This window comes from Mobula hypostoma, chromosome 11 (genome assembly GCF_963921235.1).
Source record: "Mobula hypostoma chromosome 11, sMobHyp1.1, whole genome shotgun sequence".
Lineage (NCBI taxonomy): Eukaryota > Metazoa > Chordata > Chondrichthyes > Myliobatiformes > Myliobatidae > Mobula > Mobula hypostoma.
In genome coordinates, this window is record NC_086107.1 from 26,906,968 (window position 1) to 26,933,943 (window position 26,976).

General features: G+C 41.0%; 1 protein-coding gene across 4 annotated transcripts in view; it reads right to left on the reverse strand.

Moving 5' to 3' along the window:
- lrp4 (low density lipoprotein receptor-related protein 4) overlaps positions 1-26,976 on the reverse strand; it is a 457,879-nt gene that overhangs the window by 112,149 nt on the left and 318,754 nt on the right. For all 4 annotated transcript variants that reach the window (XM_063061778.1, XM_063061777.1, XM_063061776.1 and 1 more), the window contains exons 6-8: positions 18,447-18,575; positions 5,005-5,124; positions 4,755-4,880 (exon numbers count right to left, since the gene is read on the reverse strand). In XM_063061778.1, coding sequence (XP_062917848.1) covers positions 4,755-4,880; positions 5,005-5,124; positions 18,447-18,575 — 375 coding nt within the window. The remainder of the gene's footprint in view (positions 1-4,754; positions 4,881-5,004; positions 5,125-18,446; positions 18,576-26,976) is intronic.

The window sequence follows — 26,976 nt, forward strand, 5'->3', positions numbered from 1 at the left end:
GTAATATTTAAAGATTCTCGAATAGCAATTGCAAGAGGTTCTAATGCAATATCAAATAATAGGGGACTAAGAGGACAGCCTTGTCGAGTACCACGAAAGAGAGGAAAAAAAGGTGAGTTTAAGGAGTTAGTACGAACCGAGGCTACAGGGGAATAATATAACAGTTTAATCCAGGATATAAATTTCAAGCTAAAATTAAACATTTCAAGCACCTTAAATAAATAAGGCCATTCTACTCTATCAAAAGCTTTCTCGGCATCTAAAGAAATAACACACTCAGGAACATTTTGTGAGGGAGTATAAACGATATTTAACAATGTACGAATATTATAAAAAGAGTAACGACCTTTAATAAAACCCGTTTGGTCTTCCGAAATAATAGAAGGAAGTACTTTTTCTAGTCTATTTGCTAATAACTTAGAAAAAACTTTAGAATCAACATTTAATAAAGATATTGGTCTATAAGATGCACATTGAGCAGGGTCTTTATCCTTCTTTAGTATTAAAGAAATTGATGCTCTATTAAAAGATTCCGGAAGTTTACCAAGTTTCAAAGAAGCCTCAAAAACCTTATAGAGCCAAGGAATCAATAAAGAAGCAAAACATTTATAAAATTCAACGGTAAACCCATCAGGGCCAGGAGCTTTCCCCAGATTCATAGAAAAAATAACATTCTTAATCTCATCCATTGTAATGGAAGTATCTAATAAAGAAGACATATCCTGTGAAATCAGAGGGAAGTCTAACTTATCTAAAAAATCATTCATATATTTAGAATCTCGAGGAGACTCTGATTGGTATAAAGAAGAATAAAAATCACAAAAGGTTTGATTAATCCCCACATGATCCAATATCAATCGATCATTTTGGTTATAAATCTGATTGATTTGAGATTTAACATAATTAGATTTCAATTGATTAGCCAGCAGCTTGCCAATTTTATCACTGTGAACATAAAAATCACTTCTTGTTTTCTTTAATTGGTTTACAATCGAGGACGAGAGTAGTAAACTGTGTTCCATTTGAAGTTCAGTTCTTTGTTTGTATAGCTCCTCAGAAGGAGCCATAACATATTTCTTATCAATTTCTTTAATCTTGTCCACAATTACCATCTCCTCCTGCTTCTGTTTCTTCCTCAAAGCAACGGAATACGAAATAATCTGACCCCGAATATAGGCTTTAAAAGTGTCCCAAAGAGTGTTAACCGAAATATCTTCTGTATGGTTAATTGTAAAAAAAAGCTCAATCTGTTCATTCATAAAATTAACAAAGTCCGAGTCCTGAAGCAACAGCGAATTAAAACGCCATTGTCTATTGTTTGGTATATTGGCCATAATTTTAATAGAAAGCTTAAGTGGAGCATGATCCGAAATGGTTATAGAATCATAATCACATTTAATCACTGAAGAAATGAGACGAGAATCAATGAAAAAATAATCAATTCTTGAATAGGAATGATGAACATGTGAAAAGAAGGAAAAATCTTTTTCCTGAGGATGCAGAAAACGCCAAATGTCCGTCGACCCAGAATCAGAAAGGAAAAAATTAATCAAATTTGCAGATTTATTAGGTAAAGTCCGTAAAGGAGCCGAACGGTCCAAAGCTGGAGATAGACAGGTATTAAGATCTCCGCCCCAAATCAATGAAAACTCGTTCAAATTCGGAAACTGATCAAACAATGATTTATAAAATTCCGGACAATCCATATTAGGAGCATAAACATTAACCAAAACTACTTTTTTATTAAATAATAAACCACTAACCAATAAAAATCTACCATTCGGATCAGAGATAATATCCTGTTGTATAAAAGTAACTGAGGAGTCTATAAAGATAGAGACGCCTCGAATCTTAGCATTGGAGTTCGAATGAAATTGTTGTCCCTTCCAAAATTTGAAAAAACGTAGTCTGTCCCCCCTCCGTACATGGGTCTCTTGTAAAAATAAAATTTGTGCTTTAAGTCTCCGGAACACTTTAAAAACTTTTTTCCTTTTAATAGGATGATTAAGACCATTAGTATTCCAGGAGACAAAATTAATAATAGACTCCATAAATCCTAAAGTCAACCCATAACAAGGAGGATTGACAATAGGCGCGACCCACAGACCCGGAGAGGAAACAGAACATACAAAAGATACCGGGGAAAAGGACGTAACCAATACTTCAATAATGTATATAGCCCAAAGAGAAACAAACTAAAACGTGAAGCCCCTCCCACCGCCCCCCACCCCAGGACCCCAAGGCGAAATCTAAAGCAGACCCGCCAGAAAGAAGCAAGCGCTAAAACTACCCCCATGACTTCCGGTATACGCTCCCTAAAAAAAAGGTATAAATATGAAAAGGATCAGCTAATTGTAAAACAGTAAAAAATAAGTAAAAAAAAGTTAGCTCAATTAAAATACACACAGAACAGAACAAAAGCCGGAAAGTATATATTAAAAAAAACCACAATAAACCTCAAACTCATGAATAGACACAGCAACAAAAAAAATAGGATTATTAACATAAAATGATTATAAAAAGCAAAACAGAATAAAATTTAAAAAAAACTACAAAATTTAAGGCCGCACAGGAAATACGTAAGATGACAAAAGGGAAGTAACCACCCAGAATCCCCTGGGAAAAGAAAGAAATGACGCAGTTAAAAAGAAAGTTTAGCAGCCATATTAAGAAATCGAAAGTAAACTTTTCTGCCCAAATAGGGCACAGAAAAGTTAAAACCAACCAATTCACAGCCTCCGATCAACGGAGAAAATTAAAAAAAGGCAATTAAGATGTTGAAGATGAAAGTTGATCCAGATAACTCTGGGCATCCGATGGAGAATCAAAAAAACGAAGAGCTCCATCTAACATGCGAATCCTTAGACGTGCAGGGTACAGCAGCGCTGGTCTTAAATCCATCTTATAGAATTCCGACATCACGGATCTGTAACGGACCCGTTGGTCCCAGATTGGTTTACTGAAATCTTCCACGAATCGGAACTTAAGATCCGAAAAATCAATGAAACCTTTAGATCGAGCGAATCGAAACAGTCTCTCCTTATCTTGAAAGTAATGAAAACGTAAGATAACATGCCTAGGTCTATCTGACCTAGACGAGTATGATGGGATTCTGTGAACACGATCCAGTAGCGGTGGTTGGTCAGGAAATACAGTAGGGAATGCATCTTTTAAAAGTTGGGAGAAATATTTCATAGGGTTGTTAGCTTCCACGGCTTCCCTGACGCCAATCATTCGTAAATTCTGCCGTCGCATTCTAGATTCCAAGTCAGAGTTTTTAAAAGTCAAAAAGTCAAGTTTCTTCTTCATTACATTAATTGTTTCTTCGACTTTCCCCATCTTAAGCTCACTTTGTTGCGCGGATTTTTGAAGACCAGATATAGCCGACTGATGTTCCGCAATACATGTTTGCATCTTATCAATTAAATCGGCAATTTTCTGGAACTTAGTTGAGATTTCCATATGAATCAGGTCTTTAACAAAGCCCATAATTTCTGTACGAATCATCTCCCTAACAGAGGTTGAAATTTCCCTCTGAATTAACTCCGATATAGCTTCCAAAGTCACCGGTGATTCAGTCGGAGGGAGATCCGTAGCTTTCGGTTTAACCGGAGGTTTACCATCCTTGCCGTCTTTCCCGTTCTTAGACATAGCAGATCTAAGTTCCATCCAATTGTCAGAGAATTCAGTTTAATTCAAAGTATTGTAAAAATTGATGCCTTAATAGTTAATTAAAGTATAGCTGACCATAGAGAGAAAAAACTCAGAGGTAATGGAGCGAGTCAAGAACGCGACTTCACTCCATGAGCGCTACCGGAAGTCTCCAGTGATCCAGGTTCAATTCTGGCATCCAGTGGAGTTTGCACTTTCCCCCCCATGATCATTAGTTTCTTCCAGCCTTCTGTTTCTTCCACATCCTGAGGACATGGAGGTTGATTAAGTCCTCCAGAACAGAAAATCCTACAAAAGGTAGTGGACTTGGCCCAGTACATCATGGGTAAAGCACTCCCAACCATTGAGCAAATCCACATGAAACACTGTCATAAGAAAGCAGCCTCCATCTTCAGGGATCTTCACTACTCAGGCCATGCTCTTTTCTCACTGCTGCCATCAAGTAGAAGGTACAAGAGCCTCAGGACTCACACCACCAGGTTCAAAAACAGTCATTACCGCACAATCATCAGGTTCCCGAACAAAAGGAGATAACTACACTCACTTGCCCATCCATTGAGGTGTTTCCACAACCAATGATTTCACTTTAAGGACTGTTTAGCTTGTTATTTCACATTCTCGTTATTTACTGTTATTTATTTATATTTGCACAGTTTGTTGCCTTCTGCACTCCAGTTGATATTTCATTGGTTCTGTTATAGTTACTATTCCACAGATTTCTTGAGTATGCCACAAGAAAAAGAATCTCAGGATTGTATGTGGTGATGTATATCTACTTAAATAATAACATTTACTTTGAACTTTGGTAAGCTAGCCGACCGCAGTAAGTTAGCCTTAGTGTGTAGGTGAGAAATACAGTCTAGGAGGAGTTAAAGGGAGCATCAGGATAATAAAATGAGATTAGTACATGATCATTATAAAAAGGATGTGTGTTGGTTGGGTTCGCCTCTGTTTCTATGCCAGAGACTATGTTGAGGCACCATAAATTGGAAGATTGGCTACAATAATGACTGGCCCACGACTAGTATGTTCAGGTTCCAATGCAGGTTTCATCAACATGACCTAAAAAGACTTTTCCTCACCTGTCTTCTCACAGTTTTCTTCATCACTGTTGTCAGAGCAATCGTCCTCTCTATCACATCGCCACGACAAGCGTATACAGCGGCCCGACTTGCAGCGAAACTGGTCTGCTGTACACTGCGAGGCAGCTGCCCAAGAACAAAACACATTATATCTGGTTAAAGTGCCAGCAAAACAATATTGGTCACTCGGGGTAATTGCTTCTTGTAAGCATTTTCTTTGAGGGAGAAAAAAGCTGTTTAACAAACTTACTGCAGTTTTTCTCATCGGACTGATCATCACAGTCAAAATCGCCATCACATCTCCAGCCAGCATTAATGCAGAGCCCGCTATTACAAAGGAACTCTCCGGACCGACAGGGGTGATGGGAAGCTGAGGGGAATAACAAAAAAATAAATAAATTTGTACTTGTCAGGAGGTAGAAGCTTCCATTTTAAAAGTAATATCCCACACAACAGGCCGACAAATGATTTTTTCTTTAATCCTATCAACAATATTTTTGGAAAATAATTTTAATGAGATCACAATCAGACTATTTCATTAAGCATGAAATTGAAGTCTCCTGTTTTACAATTGCAGAGGTAAGTGTGGGATGATACTCCTGCAGTACTGCTTTTAGAAAAATTACCATATCCAATATATACAACTGGAATGCTCAGATGTACTTCTGAACCTCTATCGCTAGAGGCTCATAGTGAGTAATGTCGAGGTTAAAATGAAATGAATATTCATTTTAACTAACTCCTTTAGTTTGATTGCTTCTACACACACTTTCTGAAGGCTGTTAGCAAACAAAGAGTGGCTGCGAGAAGTTATTTCTGCCTGCCTATTCAACAAATTCTCCTTTTCCTACCAATTGTTAAATCCATAATTAAGGATCCTCACCACCCAGGACAGGTCCTCTTCTCATTACTACCATCAGAGAGGAGGTACAGGAGCTTCAAGGCACACACTCAATGTTTCAGGAACAGATTCTTTCCCCCGCCCTCTGCTATGAGATTTATGAATGGTTCCAGAACCTTTTATCATTCCCTTACCGATTTGCTCTCTTTTTGCACGATCGACTTACCTTATATATAGTTGCTGCTGTAACTTGTAATTTTTATGCATTACATTGTACTCCTGTCGCAAAAGAACAAAATTCACAACATGGGGGCATTCGGGGATAGGCATGTTTGATAGAAAAATGAAGTGATATGTGGGTGGAAAGGATTAAATCGATCTGAGGATAGGTTAAAAGGCCAACACAGCATTGTGGGCCAAAGAGCCTGTATGGCGCTATGATGTTCTGTGTTCTATATGTCAATGATAATAAACCTAGTTCTGATGCTAATTCATGTTCTGAAAACACAGTTCACATTAAATTTTGTCAGCCTCTGGAATTTTAAAGCATCCTCATTGTCCTCATTGAGAAATAAAGCTGCCAGACGCTTCAAGGTCCAAAAGTTAGGATCTCAGCCTGTTAACAGTCTAATAGAACATCATTGTCTATTGTCCTTTCTCTACTTCTTTACAGTACTTCAAAGAAAAGTATCTTGCACAGTGTTAGCCTTCAGGCATCACCCTACAATAAATATTATTCACATTAGACTTTCAATTGGATGCCAATGAGCTTCCCTATTGAAATTACAGCTAAGCACAACCTGTGATCTATCTCCACTGAAGCAAAGTTAAAGCATCAGTAATCAAGCAAAAGCTACCCTGAAAAATTGCCTCCTAACTACTAGCATCCTTGTTAAGTCAATGAAGCACATTAGAAGGAATTAGTGTGTCTCCTGAAATATTTATTCCTTTGCTACAGACATACAGTAAACTTCTGGAGCTTTTGTTTTCCAAAGGAAGGCTCAACCTTGCTAAGTACACATTGAAATTATTTCAGTTCTTTTACATAGGATTACACTTGAGGGCAATAGTGCCTATTAATAGAATCAGAGAGTCATAGAAAAGTATAGCACAGGAAGGATTCGGCCCATCCATTCAGTGCCTTCCCATTTAAACTGCTTACTTCCATTGACCTGCACTGGCACCAGAGTCCTCCATTCCACTACCATCCAGGTACCGATCCAAACTTCCCTTAAACTTTGGAATTGAGCTCTCATGTACCACTTGTCTTGGAAGCTCATTTCAAGCTCTCGCAACCCTCTGAGTGAAGAAGTTTCCCCTCATGTTCCCCTTAAACTTCTCACTGTTCACCCTTAAACTATGTCCTCTGATTGAACATAGAACATAGAATAGTACAGCACAGTACAGGCCCTTCGGCCCACAATGATGTGCCGACCCTCAAACCCTGCCTCCCATATAAGCCCTCACCTTAGATTCCTCCATATACCTGTCTAGTAGTCTCTTAAACTTCACTAGTGAATCTGCCTCCACCACTGACTCAGGTAGTGCATTCCACGCACCAACCACTCTCTGAGTAAAAAACCTTCCTCTAATATCCCCCTTGAACTTCCCACCCCTTACCTTAAAGTCATGTCCTCTTGTATTGAGCAGTGGTGCCCTGGGGAAGAGGCGCTGACTATCCACTCTATTTATTCCTCTTATTATCTTGTACACCTCTATCATGTCTCCTCTCATTCTCCTTCTCTCCAAAGAGTAAAGCCCTAGCTCCCTTAATCTCTGATCATAATGCATACTTTCTAAACCAGGCAGCATCCTGGTAAATCTCCTCTGTACCCTTTCCAATGCTTCCATATCCTTCCTATAGTGAGGTGACCAGAACTGGACACAATACTCCAAGTGTGGCCTAACCAGAGTTTTATAGAGCTGCATCATTACATCGCGACTCGTAAACTCTATCCCTCGACTTATGAAAGCTAACACGCCATAAGCTTTCTTAACTACCCTATCCACCTGTGAGACAACTTTCAGGGATCCGTGGACATGTATCCCGAGATCCCTCTGCTCCTCCAACACTACCAAGTATCCTGCCATTTACTTTGTACTCTGCCTTGGAGTTTGTCCTTCCAAAGTGTACCACCTCACACTTCTCCGGGTTGAACTCCATCTGCCACTTCTCAGCCCACTTCTGCATCCTGTCAATGTCTCTCTGCAATCTTTGACAATCCTCTACACTATCTACAACACCACCAACCTTTGTGTCGTCTGCAAACTTGCCAACCCACCCTTCTACCCCCACATCCAGGTCATTAATAAAAATCACGAAAAGTAGAGGTCCCAGAACAGATCCTTGTGGGACACCACTAGTCACAATCCTCCAATCTGAATGTACTCCCTCCACCACCACCCTCTGCCTTCTGCAGGCAAGCCAATTCTGAATCCACCTGGCCAAACTTCCCTGGATCCCATGCCTTCTGACTTTCTGAATAAGCCTACCGTGTGGAACCTTGTCAAATGCCTTACTAAAATCCATATAGATCACATCCACTGCACTACCCTCATCTATATGTCTGGTCACCTCCTCAAAGAACTCTATCAGGCTTGTTAGACACGATCTGCCCTTCACAAAGCCATGCTGACTGTCCCTGATCAGACCATGATTCTCTAAATGCCTATAGATCCTATCTCTAAGAATCTTTTCCAACAGCTTTCCCACCACAGACGTAAGGCTCACTGGTCTATAATTACCCTGACTATCCCTACTACCTTTTTTGAACAAGGGAACAACATTCGCCTCCCTCCAATCCTCCGGTACCATTCCCGTGGACAACGAGGACATAAAGATCCAAGCCAGAGGCTCAGCAATCTCTTCTCTCGCCTCGTGGAGCAGCCGGGGGAATATTCCGTCAGGCCCCGGGGACTTATCTGTCCTAATGTATTTTAACAACTCCAACACTCCTCTCCCTTGATATCAGCATGCTCCAGAACATCAACCTCACTCATATTGTCCTCACCATCATCAAGTTCCCTCTCATTGGTGGATACCGAAGAGAAGTATTCATTGAGGACCTCACTCACTTCCACAGCCTCCAGGCACATCTTCCCACCTTTATCTCTAATCGGTCCTACCTTCACTCCTGTCATCCTTTTTTTCTTCACATAATTGAAGAATGCCTTGGGGTTTTCCTTTACCCTACTCGCCAAGGCCTTCTCATGTCCCCTTCTTGCTCTTCTCAGCCTCTTCTTAAGCCCCTTTCTTGCTTCCCTATATTCCTCAATAGACCCATCTGATCCTTGCTTCCTAAACCTCATGTATGCTGCCTTCTTCCACCTAACTAGATTTTCCACCTCACTTGTCACCCATGGTTCCTTCACTCTACCATTCTTTATCTTCCTCACCGGGACAAATTTATCCCTTACATCCCGCAAGAGATCTCTAAACATCGACCACATGTCTATAGTACATTTCCCTGCAAAAACATCATCCCAATTCACACCCGCAAGTTCTAGCCTTATAGCCTCATAATTTGCCTTTCTCCAACTAAAAATGTTCCTGTCCTCTTTGATTCTATCCTTTTCCATGATAATTATGAAGGCCAGGGAGCGGTGGTCACTGTCCCCCACATGCTCACCCACTGAGAGATCTGTGACCTGACCCGGTTCATTACCTAGTACTAGATCTAGTATGGCATTCCCCCTGGTCAGCCTGTCCACATACTGTGACAGGAATCCATTCTGGACACACCTAACAAATTCTGCCCCATCTAAACCCTTGGAACTAATCAGGTGCCAATCAATATTAGGGAAGTTAAAGTCACCCATGATAACAACCCTGTTATTTTTGCACCTTTCCAAAATCTGCCTCCCAATCTGCTCCTCTGTATCTCTGCTGCTACCAGGGGGCCTATAGAATACCCCCAGTAGAGTAACTGCTCCCTTCCTGTTCCTGACTTCCACCCATATTGACTCAAAAGAGGATCCTGCTACATTACCCACCCTTTCTGTAGCTGTAATAGTATCCCTGACCAGTAATGCCACCCCTCCTCCCCTTTTTCCTCCCTCTCTATCCCTTTTAAAGCACTGAAATCCAGGAATATTGAGAATCCATTCCTGCCCTGGTGCCAGCCAACTCTGTCATGGCCACTACATCATAATTCCATGTACGTATCCAAGCTCTCAGTTCATCACCTTTGTTCCCACCCAACCTCAGCGGAGAAAGCCTGCTTACATTTACCCTATCCATACCCCTCATAATTTTGTATACCGCTATCAAATCTCCCCTCCCTCTTCTACTTTCCAAGAAATAAAGTCCCAACCTATTCAATCTCTCCTTATAACTCAGGCTCTCCATGCCCGACAACATCCTTGTAAATTTTCTCTGTACACTTTCTACCTTATTTACATCATTCCTGTAGGTAGGTGACCAAAACTCCACACAATACTCCAAAATTAGGCCTCACCAATGTCTTGTACAACTTCAACATAACATCCCATCTCCAGTACGCAATACTTTGATTTATGAAGGCCAAAAGTCTTCTTTACAACCCTATCTACCTGTGACACCATTTTCAATGAATTATCGATCTGTAATCCCAGATCTGTCTGACCTATCACACTCTTCGGCACCCTTCTCTTCACTGTGTAAGACCTACCCTGGTTGGTCCTGCCAAAGTGCAACACCTCACACTTGTCTGCATTAAATTCCATTTTTCCAGCTGGTCCAGATCCTGCTACACCCCCAAAACTGGTGTCATCTGCAAATTTGCTGATTCAGTTAATGACATTAACATCCAGATCATTACTATAGATGACCAACAAAAGCAGATCCATCACTGATCCCTGTGGCACTCTGCTAGACCCAGGCCTCCAGTCAGCGAGGCAACCATCTACTACAACTCTCTGGCTTCTCCCACAAAGCCAATGTCTAATCCAATTTACTACTTCATCTTGAATGCCAAATGACTGAACCTTCTTGACCAACCTCCCATGCAGGACGTTGTCAAATGCCTTGCGGAACTCCATAAAGGAAATTGTCCACTGCCTTGCTTTCATCAACCTTCCTAGTAACTTCCTTGAAAGACATGACCTACCATGCACGAGACCATGCTGACTATCCTTAATCAGTCCATGTCTATCCAAATACCTGGATATCCAGTCGCTCAGTACACCTTCCAATAACTTTCCTCATTACTGATGTCAAGCTCACTCGCCTATAGTTTCCCGGATTATTTTTAGATCCTTTCTTGAACAGCGGAACAACATTAGCTATCCTCCAATCCTCTAGTAACTCACCTGTCACTAAGGATGATTTAATTATCTCTGCTAGAGCCCTGGCAATTTCTGCACTTGCCTCCCGCGGGATCTGAAGGAACATCTTGTCAGCCCCTGGGGATTTACCCATCCTAATTTGCCTCAGGGCAGCAAGTACCTCCTCCTCTGTAATCTGCATAAGGTCCATGAAGTTGATGCCTCTTTGCCTCACTTCTATAGACTCTGTGTCTGTCTCCTGAGTAAATACAGATGCAAAACTTTTATTTAAGACCTTCTCCATCTCTTCTGGCTCCACACATGAATTACAGTCTGATCTTCCAGAGAACCAATTTTGTCCCTTGTAATCCTTTTGCTCTTAACATATCTGCAGAATGCCTTCTTTTAGCCTTCCTGATCTCTTCCTTAAGTATTCTCTTGCATTTCTTATCATCCACACGCACGTTATTTGGTGCTACCTATCTATACCTGCTATACAGTTCTTTTCTTTTTAGCCAGGGCCTCAATCTCTCTTGAAAACCAAGGTCCACTACACCTTTTATCTTTATGTTTTATTCTGACAAGCACATACAAGCTTTGTACTCTCAAAATTTCACTTCCGAAGGCCTCCTGCTTAATAGGTACATTTTTGCCAGAAAACAGCCTGTCCCAAGCCACACTTGCCAGAAAATATAGTATCAATTTTGAAAATAGCAAAATCCCGTAGTTGACCAATTAATTTACTGTTTAATCTACCAATTAAACTTAGTTGGCCATGTGCCAGTTTCCTGCTCTTTAGAGTCCTGACATTTTTTATATATATATTTATAAATAATCGTAACTTTTAAATCATCTTAACGGTGCATTTTTTCGCAAAACAAGTTTAATGTTTGATATTAAACCAAGTTTGATGTTTTTCAGATTCTTGACTGGCATCATGTTTGATTGTAAATTCGACACCTTAACCCTCCCCTTCCATTACGTCTAAAATAATTTACATCCACCCTCTGGATTGTAGCCTGCATTTCCTTCCTCAATTTCCTACTGGGATCTTATGTAATGGGCTTCCTCTGCAAAGATTAAATCCTCATTTAAACAGCACTGCTCCTCAGAGACATAATAAATAGGTACAGCGTAAGAATAAACCCCGTCAGGACAAAACTCTGTATTTCTTCCAATCTCATTCCTGAGTCCACTCTGCTGCCTGATTACCCAAGTGAAATTCAGCAATAGATCAGACATATTTTTCCCAGCTGATTATTGGAACTGTAATATTCATTTCCCTCCAAAAACACAATGTACCATACGCTGAATGTACTTTCTCCAATGCTGCTCACAAAGGTTGAACATTACATTTACAAGATCCATCCTCTCTTCACTTTGAACAATGCCTCAAAAACCAAGTAACAATGGAGAAATAAACACACTACGACAATAAATTTATTTTGATCCCTTTCCCTTCCATCAGGGATTCCATCTCCTGTCTCCACATCATTAGTTTCAACCTTCTACATCTTACCAAACTGTCAGCGACATTCTGATCTATGCTTGTTACCTCAGGGATTGAATTATAACATCCAGACATCGAGCAGAGATGTTCAATCTCTGCGACTCAAATTTTGCACTTGCTCACATACCCGTTATTCATACCCTCTCTCTTAACCATACAGCAGATATGTCCTCACCACTTTTGATTGACTACCACACCACAGTTCCAAAATTAGCCTAATGCTTCAGCTAATGCTATGCAATCATCAGATTATTGTGTGTTTCCCCAGTCTCCAATCACTTAAGTCAGCACCAATCTCGACTGTACTCTCTGCAAAGCTGTTTATCAGCTTTTCAAGATTTTTTCCAATTTTAAAAGACTCTCCATATTTTCTTTAAGACTATGCACATTTCTTATTTTTTAAATAAATTCTTTTAGAAACCACTCAGTCATATTCAAGATTTAAAGGCTTGATAGGTTTTATTACATTCTGGTTGTTATGCGAAGAAAAGTTAACATTTGTTTCATTGCAGTGGTCAGTTTATTTAAAGTATCCATGACATTACAGTAGTCTCCAAATCTTTTCCTGTATCATAAAAATGAATACCTTTGTCAGAAGACATAATATAAACAGTGATTGAAAATCAAAAAAAACGTAGATGCACGAAGACAGAATTACAAATACAAAGTTTTGGAAATACTCAAGAGATAAGTCTTTCTGTGGAAAATAAACAGTTTATATTTATTTATGACACAACATAAACTACGAAAATGCCCAATCTCTTTCTCTGGTCAATGCCTCAGAAAGACTCTGTTTCTTAAAAATATCTGCTGGCACATACAGAAGAAACAATTTGTCACCGATTGAAGTTTAACATTTGCTGTTGGGAAGTTGCAGAGCACAGGAATACTGATGACTTAAATAATAATAGACTATCTGGGTTTGCCAAAATATTTCTGGTGGTATCTTTTACAGTGTGAAATTTGACTCTATTGCACTGCTGCATTATTTCATTAATTTATTATACTCATTTGATTTTAGTAGCAACCAATTAAATCTTTCAACACAGAATCTCACTGAACAACTGAGAAATTCGTTTGCTCCCGATGCAGCCTTCCCTACGTTGGTGAGACCCATTGTAAATTGGGGGACCACTCCATCCACCTAAAGACGAACTTTCCAGTGGCCAAACATTTTAACTCTGATAGCCATTGATACCCATTCCCCTTTTGACATGTTGGTCATGGCCGCCTCTTATGCCACGATGTGGCCACCCTCAGGATGAAGAAGCAACACATTATATTCCAGCTGGGTAGCTTCCAACCTGATGGTATTAATACTGATTTCTCCTTCTGGAACAAGGAAATCCCTCCCCCTCCCCTCTTCTTCTATTTCCTACTCAGACCGCTTACCTCCTCTCACCTGCCATCACCTCCTACTGGTGCCCCTCCCCTTTCTCCTATGGTCCATTCTCCTCCCTTCTCAGATTCCTTCCTCTCTAGCCCTTCACCTTTCTTACCCACCTGGCTTCACCCACCACATTCTAGCTATCCTCCTTTCCTCCTACCTCCCACCCACCCCCCACCTTCTTATTCTGGTGTCTTCCCCCATCCTTTCCAGTCCTGAAGAAGGGTCTCAGCCCAAAACTTCAAATGTCTATTCCCCTCCATAGATGCTGCCTGATCTGCCGAGTTCTCCAGCATTGTGTGTGCGCTGCTTTGCATTTCCAGCATCTTCAGAATTTCTCATGTTTATGAACTGAGAAATAGAGATATTTTCCATCTCAATTCCTTAAAATGGTTGCTAGCCGGTGATTACAGCTGAGTGAAATTATTAGATGTTGAATTTGCTTCTATTTATACAGATGACATAGAGATGTGGGATTGGGTTGAACTGTACAAATACAACTGAAGAGTCAGATCAGGTATCTTGAGATCAAAGGGCACCACAGCACCATAGCAATGAATGTGATGCTATTACATCTTGGGATGCTCCGGAGTTCAATTCCGGTGTCATTCTTTAAGGAATCTCTTTATGTCCTTCTCCATAGAATCTGTGGGTTTTCGCCGGGTGTTCCTGTTTCTTCCCACACCCCAAAGACATACCAGGTGGGTTTATTGGCCATTGTAAATTGTCCCAATCGGGCTTGTCGGGGTTTGCTGGGGCAACATGGCTCGAAAGGCCATAAGGGCCTACCACACACTGTATTGCTACGTAAAAATAAAAATAGGTCAAAGATGATCAAATCTCCAAAGTTGATTCTCACAACATAAACTCTATAAAATTTGTTTTGAGTAATACATAAAATATTTCTTTAAACCATAGAAGAGAAATTGGCACCAGAGCTTTCTTGATTATGTTCGTGGATTAAGCATCTACAGAGAAATGTTCGGATACAGCTGCCAGATATCATCCGGGTTTATAATCCGTGGTGCGGATGTGAATCACATGACAGGAATTTATTGGGAACAAAGTATGCGCTTTCCTCACATGATGAAGGGGACAGTTTCATTTTTAAAAATAGTATCATGCTCTGTCAGTAGAACTAGCGGTCAGTAGCTCAGTGGAATGGCTATGGCACAGATCAGATGCGGAGAACCAACAGCAACCCAGGGAGAAAATTGAAGAGTATACTGTTTGGTGCGGCTGGTGGTATTAGTATGCAAAATATTACCAACGTGTGTGGTATAATTCATCCATGATGTAATGGATATGGCACCAAAGGTGACAAACATTTAAATTTAAGGGGTAAGTATGTTGAATTTACTGAATAGAAACAATGAAATCTGGTACCTGCCTTAACAGCCATTTCACACTAAGGGAATAAAATATTACCTCAGTTTGTAGACCACATGCAGCCCACAAGTTAAAGTCAGGTTTTATTATTTCATAATTACCTCAAAATGTCTGGGCAAGTGTTTCAAATTACTTGGATCTTTCTTGTTACCATAATAGACCCCACTACAAGATTATGTTACTAATCACATCTCTCACTGAAATTGCTCTGTGTGGTTCAACGCTTCAGTTTTAAACAGCCACTGAATGTTTCTGTCTACTGCAGCCTACATACAGGAAAAAGAAAATTACTGGCTGTAGCAAACTATAAATCAAGTTAAGCAGAATAAGCTCTGTTTCTCGCATTGGCAAACAATTCATCAAATTTAAACTAACAGCTGTTAATTCAAGCATATTGACCACATCATCACAAAAGAGTCTCTCACGCACAAACTGAAATTCTGATCTTTTTAAACTAATGCTCATATGGAATCTTCCACCCTTATTCAATGTCACGACATGTGTACAGGACATATAGTGTAACAAAATTAATCTTGTTGCATACTTTGGGGCTCCATGGCTTTCAATAACTTTTGGCACTTGGCTCGCATAAATTCATGACTGACTACGTTCTTATCGCAAGGATACAAAATGTACCTTGACAGTCTTGCTTTAAAGGGAATACGGGACAGATCTGAAGGAACAACACTGTGAACTCAAGTATCCAGCATTCATGCCCAAATGAGTGTGGCATCGTTGAACCATACCATCACAAGGTAACTCTTAAAACTGCTATCTGATCAGCACCACCCTGCTGAGCACCTATTCATTGTAGTACAAACACTCGCAACTACATCCTCCATTGTATTTTAATAAAAGCCATTCACTCTGTCGCTGAGCTGAACGTTGCTGTGTTGGGAACTCGATCTGCTGTTGAGTGGGCAGACTGAGAACGTGGCCAAAGTGATCTGGGGCTCAAGACTGCACCCCAGCCGGCAGAGTGAGTGTGCGCTATTACTGGGGATCAGTGCGATTGCTGGGCATCACTCTTAGTGTTGACAAACCATTCACATCCAATAATCCTTCTAATCACCTCTTGTTGGGATATGATGGAAGCTGCTGTCTCCCCTCTCTTTGACTGAGGGAACAACTTTCTCTAACCCAGGGAGACTCTGCTCTGCATTGAACACGTATCACTGAGTTTGTTGTTACAGTGTATGAATATTCGTGCCTAGCTCCACCTTTCTACATACAATGCTATCGACTTAATACTACTGCATCATGATGCTAAGCTGGGTAGCAATGTTCTACTGGCAAATGGTGAGAATGCACTTGTGAAACACGTTAAATGGAAAAGCTTTCCTTTTTAATGGCATAACTTCCAATTTGCTTTACTTTGAGGTTACATCTCTTCAGTCCTTTGCGCTCGGTGTTCTTCTCGAACAACAGGATAAAGCAACATCAATGCAGAGCAGCTCTACGGTTGCCTTCATAATACTTCTCTCACCTACCCATCATGTCACCTTCCAACGGTACAAATTTACATTCCTACTCAATTAACACAGCCAGCCAAATATATTTGTCCTTCAATTGAACCTGTTTTCTATTGTTCTAATTGAAAACAATGCATACTTGTTATCCAAAAAGATCATAACTTGTGGTCTTTGTGGACGGCATTAGCTAGTGTTAGTAGATTAGAAAATAAATAGCTAGTTGTCACAATATGCTTTAGAACAGGAGTTCCCAACTTGGGTCCATGGACCTCTCGGTTAATGGTAGGAACCATGGCATAAAAAAGGTTGGGAACTCCTGCTTTAGAGCTGCTGAGAAAATCTCAGGATCGTGGATCAAGACTCAATGTTATTCACCATCTGCATTTACATACATTAGAAACTTCCTGCAGTGTGTTGGTCAGGACGAGAAATGCAAAAATAACAACATTCAACAATGATAAAGAACAAGATATAAAAGTAAAGTTAGAAGTTAAAGTACAGATATGGAATAAAAGTGTGTTTGTTTATTTATCTAGATACAGCATGGAGCAGGCCATTCTGGCCCTTTGAGCCACGCCACCCAGCAATCCCCCAATTTAATTCTTGCCTAATCTTGGAATATTTACCATGACCAACTAACCTACAAATCCATAGGTGTTTAGACTATGGGAGGAAACTGAAGTACCTGGAGGTAACCCAGGTAGTTATGGGGAGAACATACAAATTGTTGCAGGCAGCGATGGGAATTGAACCCAGGTTACTGGTACTGTAAAGTGTTGTGCTACCCACTACCCTACCGTGCCCCCCCCCAATAAATACCAACATGTATTTACAACATAAGCAGCATTATAAAAGATGGTTTGAAGTGTTTTCAATGCATTAATAGATAGAGGGGGTGAGGGTGGGGCTAACTGGAATGGATGATCAGATTAAATGACCGGGAGAAGAGATTTTTAAGGTGGAATGGAGTCTTATTAGTTCTACAGCGCTTTTCAGAAGGTAGTTTCATAGGATCAGCAGTGACTTCATAACTTTCATTGATAAAATACTGCTCTATTTTGAGGAAAGTAACACTAATTACAATCTGAAACATCAAAGCTTAAAAATCAGGCATTTCGTGGTTGTGATTCATCATTGCCTGAAGTTACAGCTAAACAGAATGATATGAAGAATAAACACGGGAGATTCTGTAGAGACTGAAAATCTTGAGCAACACACACAAAAAGCTGGAGGAACTCATCAAGTCAGGCAGCATCTATGGAGGGGAATACACAGTCGAAGTTTCGGGCTGAGCTGCTTCATCAGGTCCAGATGAAGGATCTCGGCATGAAACATCGACTGTTTATTCCCCCCCATAGATGCTGCTTGACTTGCACCAGCATTTTCTGTATGTTTCTCCAGCATTTTGTGTGTGATCTCATCAATACAATGCACAAAAGGAAGTGGAAATTAAATATCTTGACATGGCAAAAATCATACTGCTGGAAGAGTGCAGTGGGTCAAGCAGCATATGTGGAGGTAAAGAGATGGTTGATGCTTGGAGCTAAGACTCTATATCATGGTATAGCAGGTTTGAGGGGTTTGCAAGGGTTTTGCATTTTGAAATCACCAGAAAACACACCAAACTGACAACCATCGAAAGTTTCTGGTAACTAGAGATTTTTTGAAAAGGTCACTGCTATCGATGTTCATGTTTCAGGTGACATTCAAGCAAAAATAACAAGGTGATGTAGATATCACATTAGTTTGCCCTACAATTAGTGCAAGGAGTTAAACAGAGATGCATTTCCTTCTGTTTGCAATTGCCTGCTAACTTTAGGTTCGCAGTAATGATATAATAGTCACTAACCACAATCCGATTCATCGGACCAGTCTCCACAATCATCGTCACCGTCACAATGGTATATGTCAAGAATACAACGCCCATAAGCACATTGAAATTCCTCCATACTGCAGTTGGTAATAGGGACTTCGGCAGCTGAAAAAAAAGATCAAAGGAAATCTTAATTAGGCACGATGTTACCTGGGAATGTCATCTGTCTTATTACCTATTCTCTCTTTTCAGATCATTCTGGGACTTCCCGTCAACTAGGTCTATCAACTTGAAATGACATACTGCCCCATGACAAAAGTAAGCAGGACGTAATAAAGCTTACAGATGGATTGCTCTGTGGAAATGATGGTAATATTAAATCATCACAATTGCTGTGTGAATCACTTTGACAATATTAATTCTACTATAATTCTCAGAGTACGAACCAGCACTACTGATGCTGATGTTTAGTGGAGGAATTGAGAGGAAGTAAGTTTCACAGGTGAATGAATATGTATAATTCTACCAGGAAGAAACAGGTAAATAACATCAGGAATCAAATCATTTTAACCATACAGCCCATTAAATAGTTTTCCTTGACAATAGAATATCAATTTTCACTCAATAAATTGATGCATAAAATACAAAATTTGGTATTGTTTATATTGTACACAAAATTAAGATCCTTCACTCAATAAGATAGTGAGCTTCACATATGCATGGCAACCTCCTCATTACTTAAAATTTAAAGAAATCCGGCTGTCTCACAGCCAGAGAGATTTAACAAGATATGTCTGATACATGAGCTTACTTCTTTTGATTTACTTAGAGATACAGCCCTTCCAGTCTAACGGACTCCACCACCCAGCAACCCACCTACTCAACATTAGCCTAATCACAGGAGAACTTATAATAACCAATTCACCTATTAACTGGTACATCTTTGGACTGTGGGAGGAAACTGGAACACTCGGAGAAAACCCATCCTGTCACGGAGTGAATGTACAAACTCCTTTTAGACGGTGCCAGAATTGAACTCTGAACTCCCAAGCTGTAATAGTGTCTCACTAACCGCTACAATACCAAGGTGGGTGGTGACTTGCAGCACTGGAGGATCAATATTCTAACCTGGCTCAAGTTCAGAAAAGTGGAGGAATGTATTGTAAATGAATGCTCCAAAAACACAAAATGTAGTCAAGTGTTAGAAGTGACTGTGGTGCAAAACAATTCCTGATGTGTATACAATATCAATCCTCACATGTCGAGGATTATCTAATTTGAGAAATGGCTGGAAATTTACTTCTAAATTTTAATCTTAATAAGTCAAGTTACTTAAGTAGCCAAAACAAAACCGTTTCTGCACTGATGAGTTTGGATGCTTTATTCATTAGTCTATTGGTTCATAGGAAATGATTTTAGTAGAAATTACAAACAAGAGAAAATCTGAGGATGCTGGAAATCCAAGCAACACACACAAAATGCTGGAGGAACTCAGCAAGCCAGACAGCATCTATGGAAAAGAGTACAGCTGATGTTTCGGGCAGGTCCTGCTGAAAGGTCTGGACCCGAAATGTCAACTGCACTCTTTTCCACAGGTGCTGCTTGTCTACAATCCTGAAAGCAAGCTAATTAAGTGAAAATTGAAAATGAGTGACAATATTTGTACAGAAACCCGACCATGAGTGTGCCAGTTATTTCACCATCTGTGAAAAGAGAGCAGTTACTAAAATTTATGGTTTTGTGTACGTGCCAGATGTCAGGCAATTCCAGTATTGATGACATCTTATGATTGGACAAATACTGACATAATATCATACATAAATTAATGAGTCTTCTCACATTTTTCGCATTTTTATGTTTACTAGTTTCATTTGCTTTATGTGGTTCAATAACATTTTGTAAGCAGTGGTGATTTTTTAAAAACCAATTTAATACTGACTTATGTAAAATATGGCTATGGCAAAAAGTAGTTCAAAAATAAGTTCAGGGTGTTCGTTTCTGTTTAAGCTTGCAATTATGGAGTGTATTGACAGCTTGTGGCAGATACCAAATTCTTCGTGGCTTATGTTGTTACTCATAAACAACCCACCACTGCCCCAGGATGATTTTAAACACCAATAAAACCTCAACAGATAAAATTTACCAAAACCATGCAAATAACCTGACAAGATTCTCAAACTATAGCTTTATTCTTGTTGACCCGCAAAGGAAATCTACACTGCACAGAGACATAACACTCTGAAAACAAAAATGGATTGATTCAATTTGGAGCAAGTCACTCTGGTTAAGGTTTGAATTGAGGGTTACATATATTGTCATTGATAAGATTCCTCATTGCTCTTCTTTGCAAACGTCAACCAAGAGCTGATTTGACAGATTGCCAAAAGTGAGCCGTATAAAATCTTTGAAATTTTGATAGAAAAGATCCCCTGTGAACCATTTTTAAACTCAGCCACAAATGACAGCTGTATTTTATCAAAAGGAATGTATAAAATGCAGTTCTAGTGAAAACAATTATCGATGTGCACAATTCCAACATTTCAAACCTTACGCATGCCACCTGCATGCTGTAAAGAGAATATTTGGCATTTCCCCCTTTGATATGAAAGCTTTGATCTTATCTGCTGTCAACGATTGTATTGACATTCGCCAAGCTATTGATGAAAACTGCACACAGAGGTTTAACCACTACTAGTCATTCGTCCTTCTTAAAGGCACCACATCTTCCTTACAAAAGATGGTGGCTAGAAGGGTAGCCTGTTCAGAGCAAATTTTGAACCATGTACCATGAGGAGCCAGATTTATAAGGATCAAGGCAATGCAGAGAAAGGTTCTAGCAAAACTTATAGACTTAGAAAGCTTTTCAGTAATAAGATTACAATTCCTTCCACTCTTTTATACAGAGTAATACAATATACCATTCAATTTTCAACCTGGCAATCAATTCCTCTTATTGACAGAAAGCAAGTTTAAACTTTGGTTGGTGGGAGAGGGGAAACCAATTATATTAACAGACAAAGAGGTAATGAAGAACCGTCCACCAAATTTGATAGCCAACACACCATACACCTTCTTAACAACTCTATCAACTTGAACTGCAACTTGGACATGGGAAACGATGGTGCCTAATGGCAACTCCTTTGCTTGCATCTTCGGAAACAGCTCTAATTCTATCTTTAATGTCTCTATTTTTTCCCTTTCAGGGTTCTTTTGAAGACCGTGACCTGGAGTTACACGCTGACTTTGGTCCTTTGCAGGAATGGGACCTGCTCTTGGGGTCTCATGACTGGTTGTTATTCGATATGCCAAGCACCAAGGATGCGGCCTAGAAGACTAGCTCGCCTTCAGAGTTTCGGGATTTCATGGCTCTAGAGGCAGGTGGACTCGAGGTCAGTGCCTGCAGGAAATCGGTGTGCCCTGGGACTGAAAGCAAGCATGCAAGTACAGCAGGCAGTGAAGAAAGCTACTGGCATGCTGGCCTTCATAACAAGGGGAATTGAGTATAAGAGCAAACAGGTCCTTCTGCAGCTGTACAGGGCCCTGGTGAGACCACACCTGGAGTACTGCGTGCAGTTTTGGTCTCCGAATTTGAGGAAGGACATTCTTGCTATTGAGGAAGCGCAGCGTAGGTTCACATGGTTAATTCTCGGGATGGGGGGACTGTCATATGACGAAAGATTGGAGCGAATGGGCTTGTATACTCTGGAATTTAGAAGGCTGAGAGGGGATCTTATTGAAACATATAAGATTATTAAGGGATTGGACATGCTGAAGGCAGGAAGCATGTTCCCACTGATGGGTGAGTCCAGAACCAGAGGCCACAGTTTAAGAATTAGGGGTAGGCCATTTAGAACAGAGTTGAGGAAAAACTTTTTCACCCAGAGAGTGATGGATATATGGAATGCTCTGCCCCAGAAGGCTGTGGAGGCCAAGTCTCTGGATGCTTTCAAGAAAGAGATAGATAGAGCTCTTAAAGATAGCGGAATCAAAGGTTATGGGGATAAGGCAGGAACTGGATGCTGATTGTGGATGATCAGCCATGATCACAGTGAATGGTGGTGCTGGCTCAAAGGGCCAAATGGCCTACTCCTGCACCTATTGCCTATTGTCTATCTCTAGTTGTGTGCCCAGAGACCTGAGTTCTTTCGGCACAGAGCTCGGAAAAAGCGACGCAACGGATTTTTAACATTGTTAATCAGCAAGTTGTTCGTATGTCTCCCCTCTTGCTCTGAAGTGGAGACACCTCTTTTTCCCTTCTTAGGTAGGGAGAAAGAGAGAGCCTGTGGTATGTCAAATTACTGGGTGAACGAGTAGCCTTTGGGGTACTGCAAGGTTGTGTCTTTATTGATGTTTGCTGCCGCTTGAGTGTTCAGTGGGGGGGCGCCGATACTTTTTTTTGCTGGTGGGGGAGGGGGGGAATCATTGCTTTGCTGCTGCTTACGCGTGGGAGGGGGAGCTGGGGCGGGCCTTGGGGTTCTAACATTTAACTGTCATTCATTCTTTGGGGCACTTCTCTGTTTTTGTGGATGGCTGTGAAGAAAAAGAATTTCAGGATGTATATTATATAAATTTCTCTGACATTAAATGTACCTTTGAGACCTTTGAAGGTCCCTCTGTTCCTCCACACTGCTAACAATCCTGCCATCAACCCTGTACTCTGTTCTTAAATTCGATCATCCTAAATGTATCACTTCACACTTTTCCGGATGGAATTCTATCTGCCACTTCTCAACCTATCAATCTACCGTTGTAACCTATGACAACCGTCTACACTAGCCACAACAGCATCAACTTTGCAATCTGCAAAGTCTTCTGCTTCCTCATCCAAGTCACTTGAGAAAAAAAATCCGAAAGAGCAGGGTCCAAAAACAGATCCCTATGGTTACTGTATGAGGAATGTCTGGCAGCTCTTGGGTTGTATTCCCTGGAGTTCAGGAGAATGAGGGGGGAATCTCATAGAAACATTCCAACGTTAAAAGGCCTGAACAGATTAGATTTGGCAAAGTTATTTTCCATTGTAGGGGATTCTAGGACAAGAGAGCAGGACTTCAGGATTGAAGGATGTCCTTTTAGAACTGAGAGGCAGAGAAATTACTTTAGTCAGAGAGTGGTAAATCTGTGGAATTTGTTGCCACAAGCAGCTGTGGAGGCCAAGTCATTAGGTGTATTTGAGGCAGAGATAGATAGGTTCTTGAGGGCATCAAAGTGTACAGGGTGAAAGCAGGGGAGTGGGGACGACTGGATGAATTGGATCGGCCCATGATTGAATGGCGGAGCAGATTCGCTGGGCCAAATGGCCTACTTCTGCTCCTTATATCTTACGGTCTTATGGAACACCACTGGTCACCAACCTTCGAGCAGAATACGTTCCATCTACAACAACCCTCTGCCTTCTGGGAACAAACCTTGTCTGTATCCACACTGATTCCCTAGATCCCATGCCTCCTGACTTTCTGAATGAGCCTATGACAGAGAACTTTATCAAATGCCTCACTATAATCCATACATACCACACCCACTGCTCTACCTTCATCAATCTGTTTTGTCACTTTCTTAAAGAATTCAATCAGGCTCGTGAGGCACAACCTGTGTCACAAAACCATGCTGACTACTTTTAACCAGGCCATTATTCTCCAAATACTCATAATTCCTGTCTCTAAGAATCTTCTCTAATTGTTTTCTTACCACTTACTGGTCTGTTAATTCCCAGTGTTATCACCCTTCTTCAACAACAGAATAACATCTGCCACCTTCCAATCTTCTGGTACTACTACTACTGTGGACAGTGAGGATATATCACTGGGGTATATCCTATCCAGCCCTGGGGACTTATCTATCCTAATCATTTTCAGAAGTTCCAGCACACCTCTAAATAAATAAATAAGCTGTATTTATATGTTTAGAGATAGTGTAGAAAAAGCCCTTCCCGCTCTTCGAGCCATGCCACTAGCAACCCCAGTTTAACACTAGCCTAATTATGAGGTAATTTACAATGGCCATTTAACAATAAGCAGTACATCTTTGGACGGTGGGAGGAAACCAGAGATCACGAAGGAAGCAAACTATTCATTAAGGACCTCCCCTACATTCTCCAACTCTAGGCACATGCTTCATCTTTTATCCCTAATTGGTCCTACCCTCGCTCTATTTATCTCCCTGTTCACATTTTTATGCTCCTTTGTGGCTACCTGGTAACTCTCCAGAACCCTGTCTGATTCTTGCTTCTTAAATGTTAAGTATGCTTCTTTCTTCCTCTTGACTAGATGTTTCATATTTCCTGTTAACCATGGTTCCTTCACCCCATTACACTTTTCCTGCCTCAATGGGACAAACCTATGCAGAAGACTGGCTGAGAGGAAAATTGGGGCGGCCATGATGAAATGGTGAAGCAGACTCGATGGGCCAAATGGTCTAATTTTGCTCCTATATCTTACAGTCTTATAGAACCCCATGCAAGTGCTCCCAAGACAATCTCCGCATTTCCATCGTGAATTTTTCCAACTCACACTTCAAAGTTCCTGCCTAACAGCATCATAATTCTCTCTCCCCCAATTAAATGCTTTCCAATACCTCCTGCTCCTACCCCTCTCCATGCCTATGGTAAAGACTAGGGAGTTGTGGTTACTGTCTCTGAGATGCTCGCCCACAGAGAGATCTATCACATGACCAAGTTTACTGCCTCATAACTGATCTAGTGTGGCTTTCTTCTTTTGTCAACCTGGCCACATACTGTGTCAGGAATCTTTCGTGGATGCACCTAGCAAATTACACCCCATTGACACCTCTTGCATGAAGAAAATGCCAATCAGTATTGGGGAAGTTGAAATCACCTGTGACATCAACCCTGTTATTTTTGCAGCTTTCCAAAACCTGTCTCCTGATCTTTTACCGTTACTATTGGAGAGGTCTATAGAATACTCCCAATACAGTGTTTGCACCCTTCCTGCTTCTGACTTCCCCCACACAGTGACTCAGCAGATGATGCCACCATGATGTCCTCACTTTTTGCAGCTGTGATACTATCCCCAATTACCAATGCAACTCTCCCACATCTCTTACCTCCCTGTTCCTTTTGAAACATCTAAACCCCAGAATCTCCAGCAGCCATACCTGCCCTTATGACAACCAAGTCTCCGTAATGACCACAACATCATAGTTCCATGTATTAATTCATGCTCCAAGTTCATCATCATTATTCCTGATAATTCTTGCATTAAAGTAGATGCTTCAACTCATCCAACTGACTGCAATTATGCCCTATACACCTCCTATGCTTCCTAACAGTCTCTCTATACACTGCATCTACCTGTATACTAACCGTCCCATCTTCTGATCTATCAATACGCACAAAGTGCTGGAGGAACTTAGCAGGCCAGGCAGCATCTCTGGAAAAAAATATAGCTGACGTTTTGGGCTGAGACCCTTCATGAGTCCCGATGAACAGTCTCAGCCTGAAACATCAACTGCACTCGATGCTGCCTGGCCTGCTGAGTTCCTCCGCCATTTTGTGTTTGTTGCTTGGTTTTCCAGCATTGGCAGATTTTCTCTTGTTTGTGCTCTGACCTATCACTCCAGTTCCTATCCCCCTCCCCAACAGCTCGAGGAAACCTGTCCATAAGGATAGTTATACTCCCCAAGTTCAGGTGTAACCCACTCCTTTTCAACAGGTCATACCTTCCCCAGAAGAGATCCCAATGATTCACAAATCTGAAACCCTGTCCCCTGCAACAATTGTTCAACTGGATATTCACCTGCCATAACATTCTATTCTTAGCCTCACTAGCATGTGGCACAGGCAGGAAGCCAGGGATCACTACCTCTGAGATCCTGTTTTTTCACTTCCTACCTAGCTCACTATATTCACTTTTCTGGGCCTCATTCCGTGTCTTATGTATGTTGTTGGTACCAAAATGAACCATGACCTCTGGCTGCTCCTTAACAATGCTGTGGACCCTATCTGAGACATCCCTGATCCTGACACCTAGGAGGGAACATAGCATCTGGGTGTCTCTTTCACATCCAAAGAACCTCTTGTCTTATCCCCTAGCTATTTAATCCCCTTTCACCACCATCTCTCCTCTTCCCATATTTGAGAGCCATATTTGTGACCAGAGACCTGGTCGCTGCAGCTTTCCCTTGGTATGTTCTACCCCCTACCCCCAGAACAGTATCCAGAACAGTATACTTGTTACTGAGGAGGCTTACCTCAGGGGTGTTCTGCATTATCTGCCTGTTTCCTTTCCACCTCCTGACAGTCATCCTGTTACCTGTCTCCCGCAACTTAGGAGTGTCTATCATCCTACAACTTCCATCTATCATCTCCTTGTTCTCCTAAACGAGTCATATGGCATCCCGCTCCAGCACTCTCACACAGCTTGAAAGTAGCGGCACCAGGATGCACTTCTTACAGATCAGAAAGATTGGCTATCTCCACATCTTGCATGACAAGCACACCATTGACCTCGAATCCATTCTCTCTACTCTAGCAAGGCATTAATAAAGAAAGAATGAGAAACTTGACAGAAACCTCATCCTAGCCCTTCTTGCTGAAGCCTCTTGAGCCAAA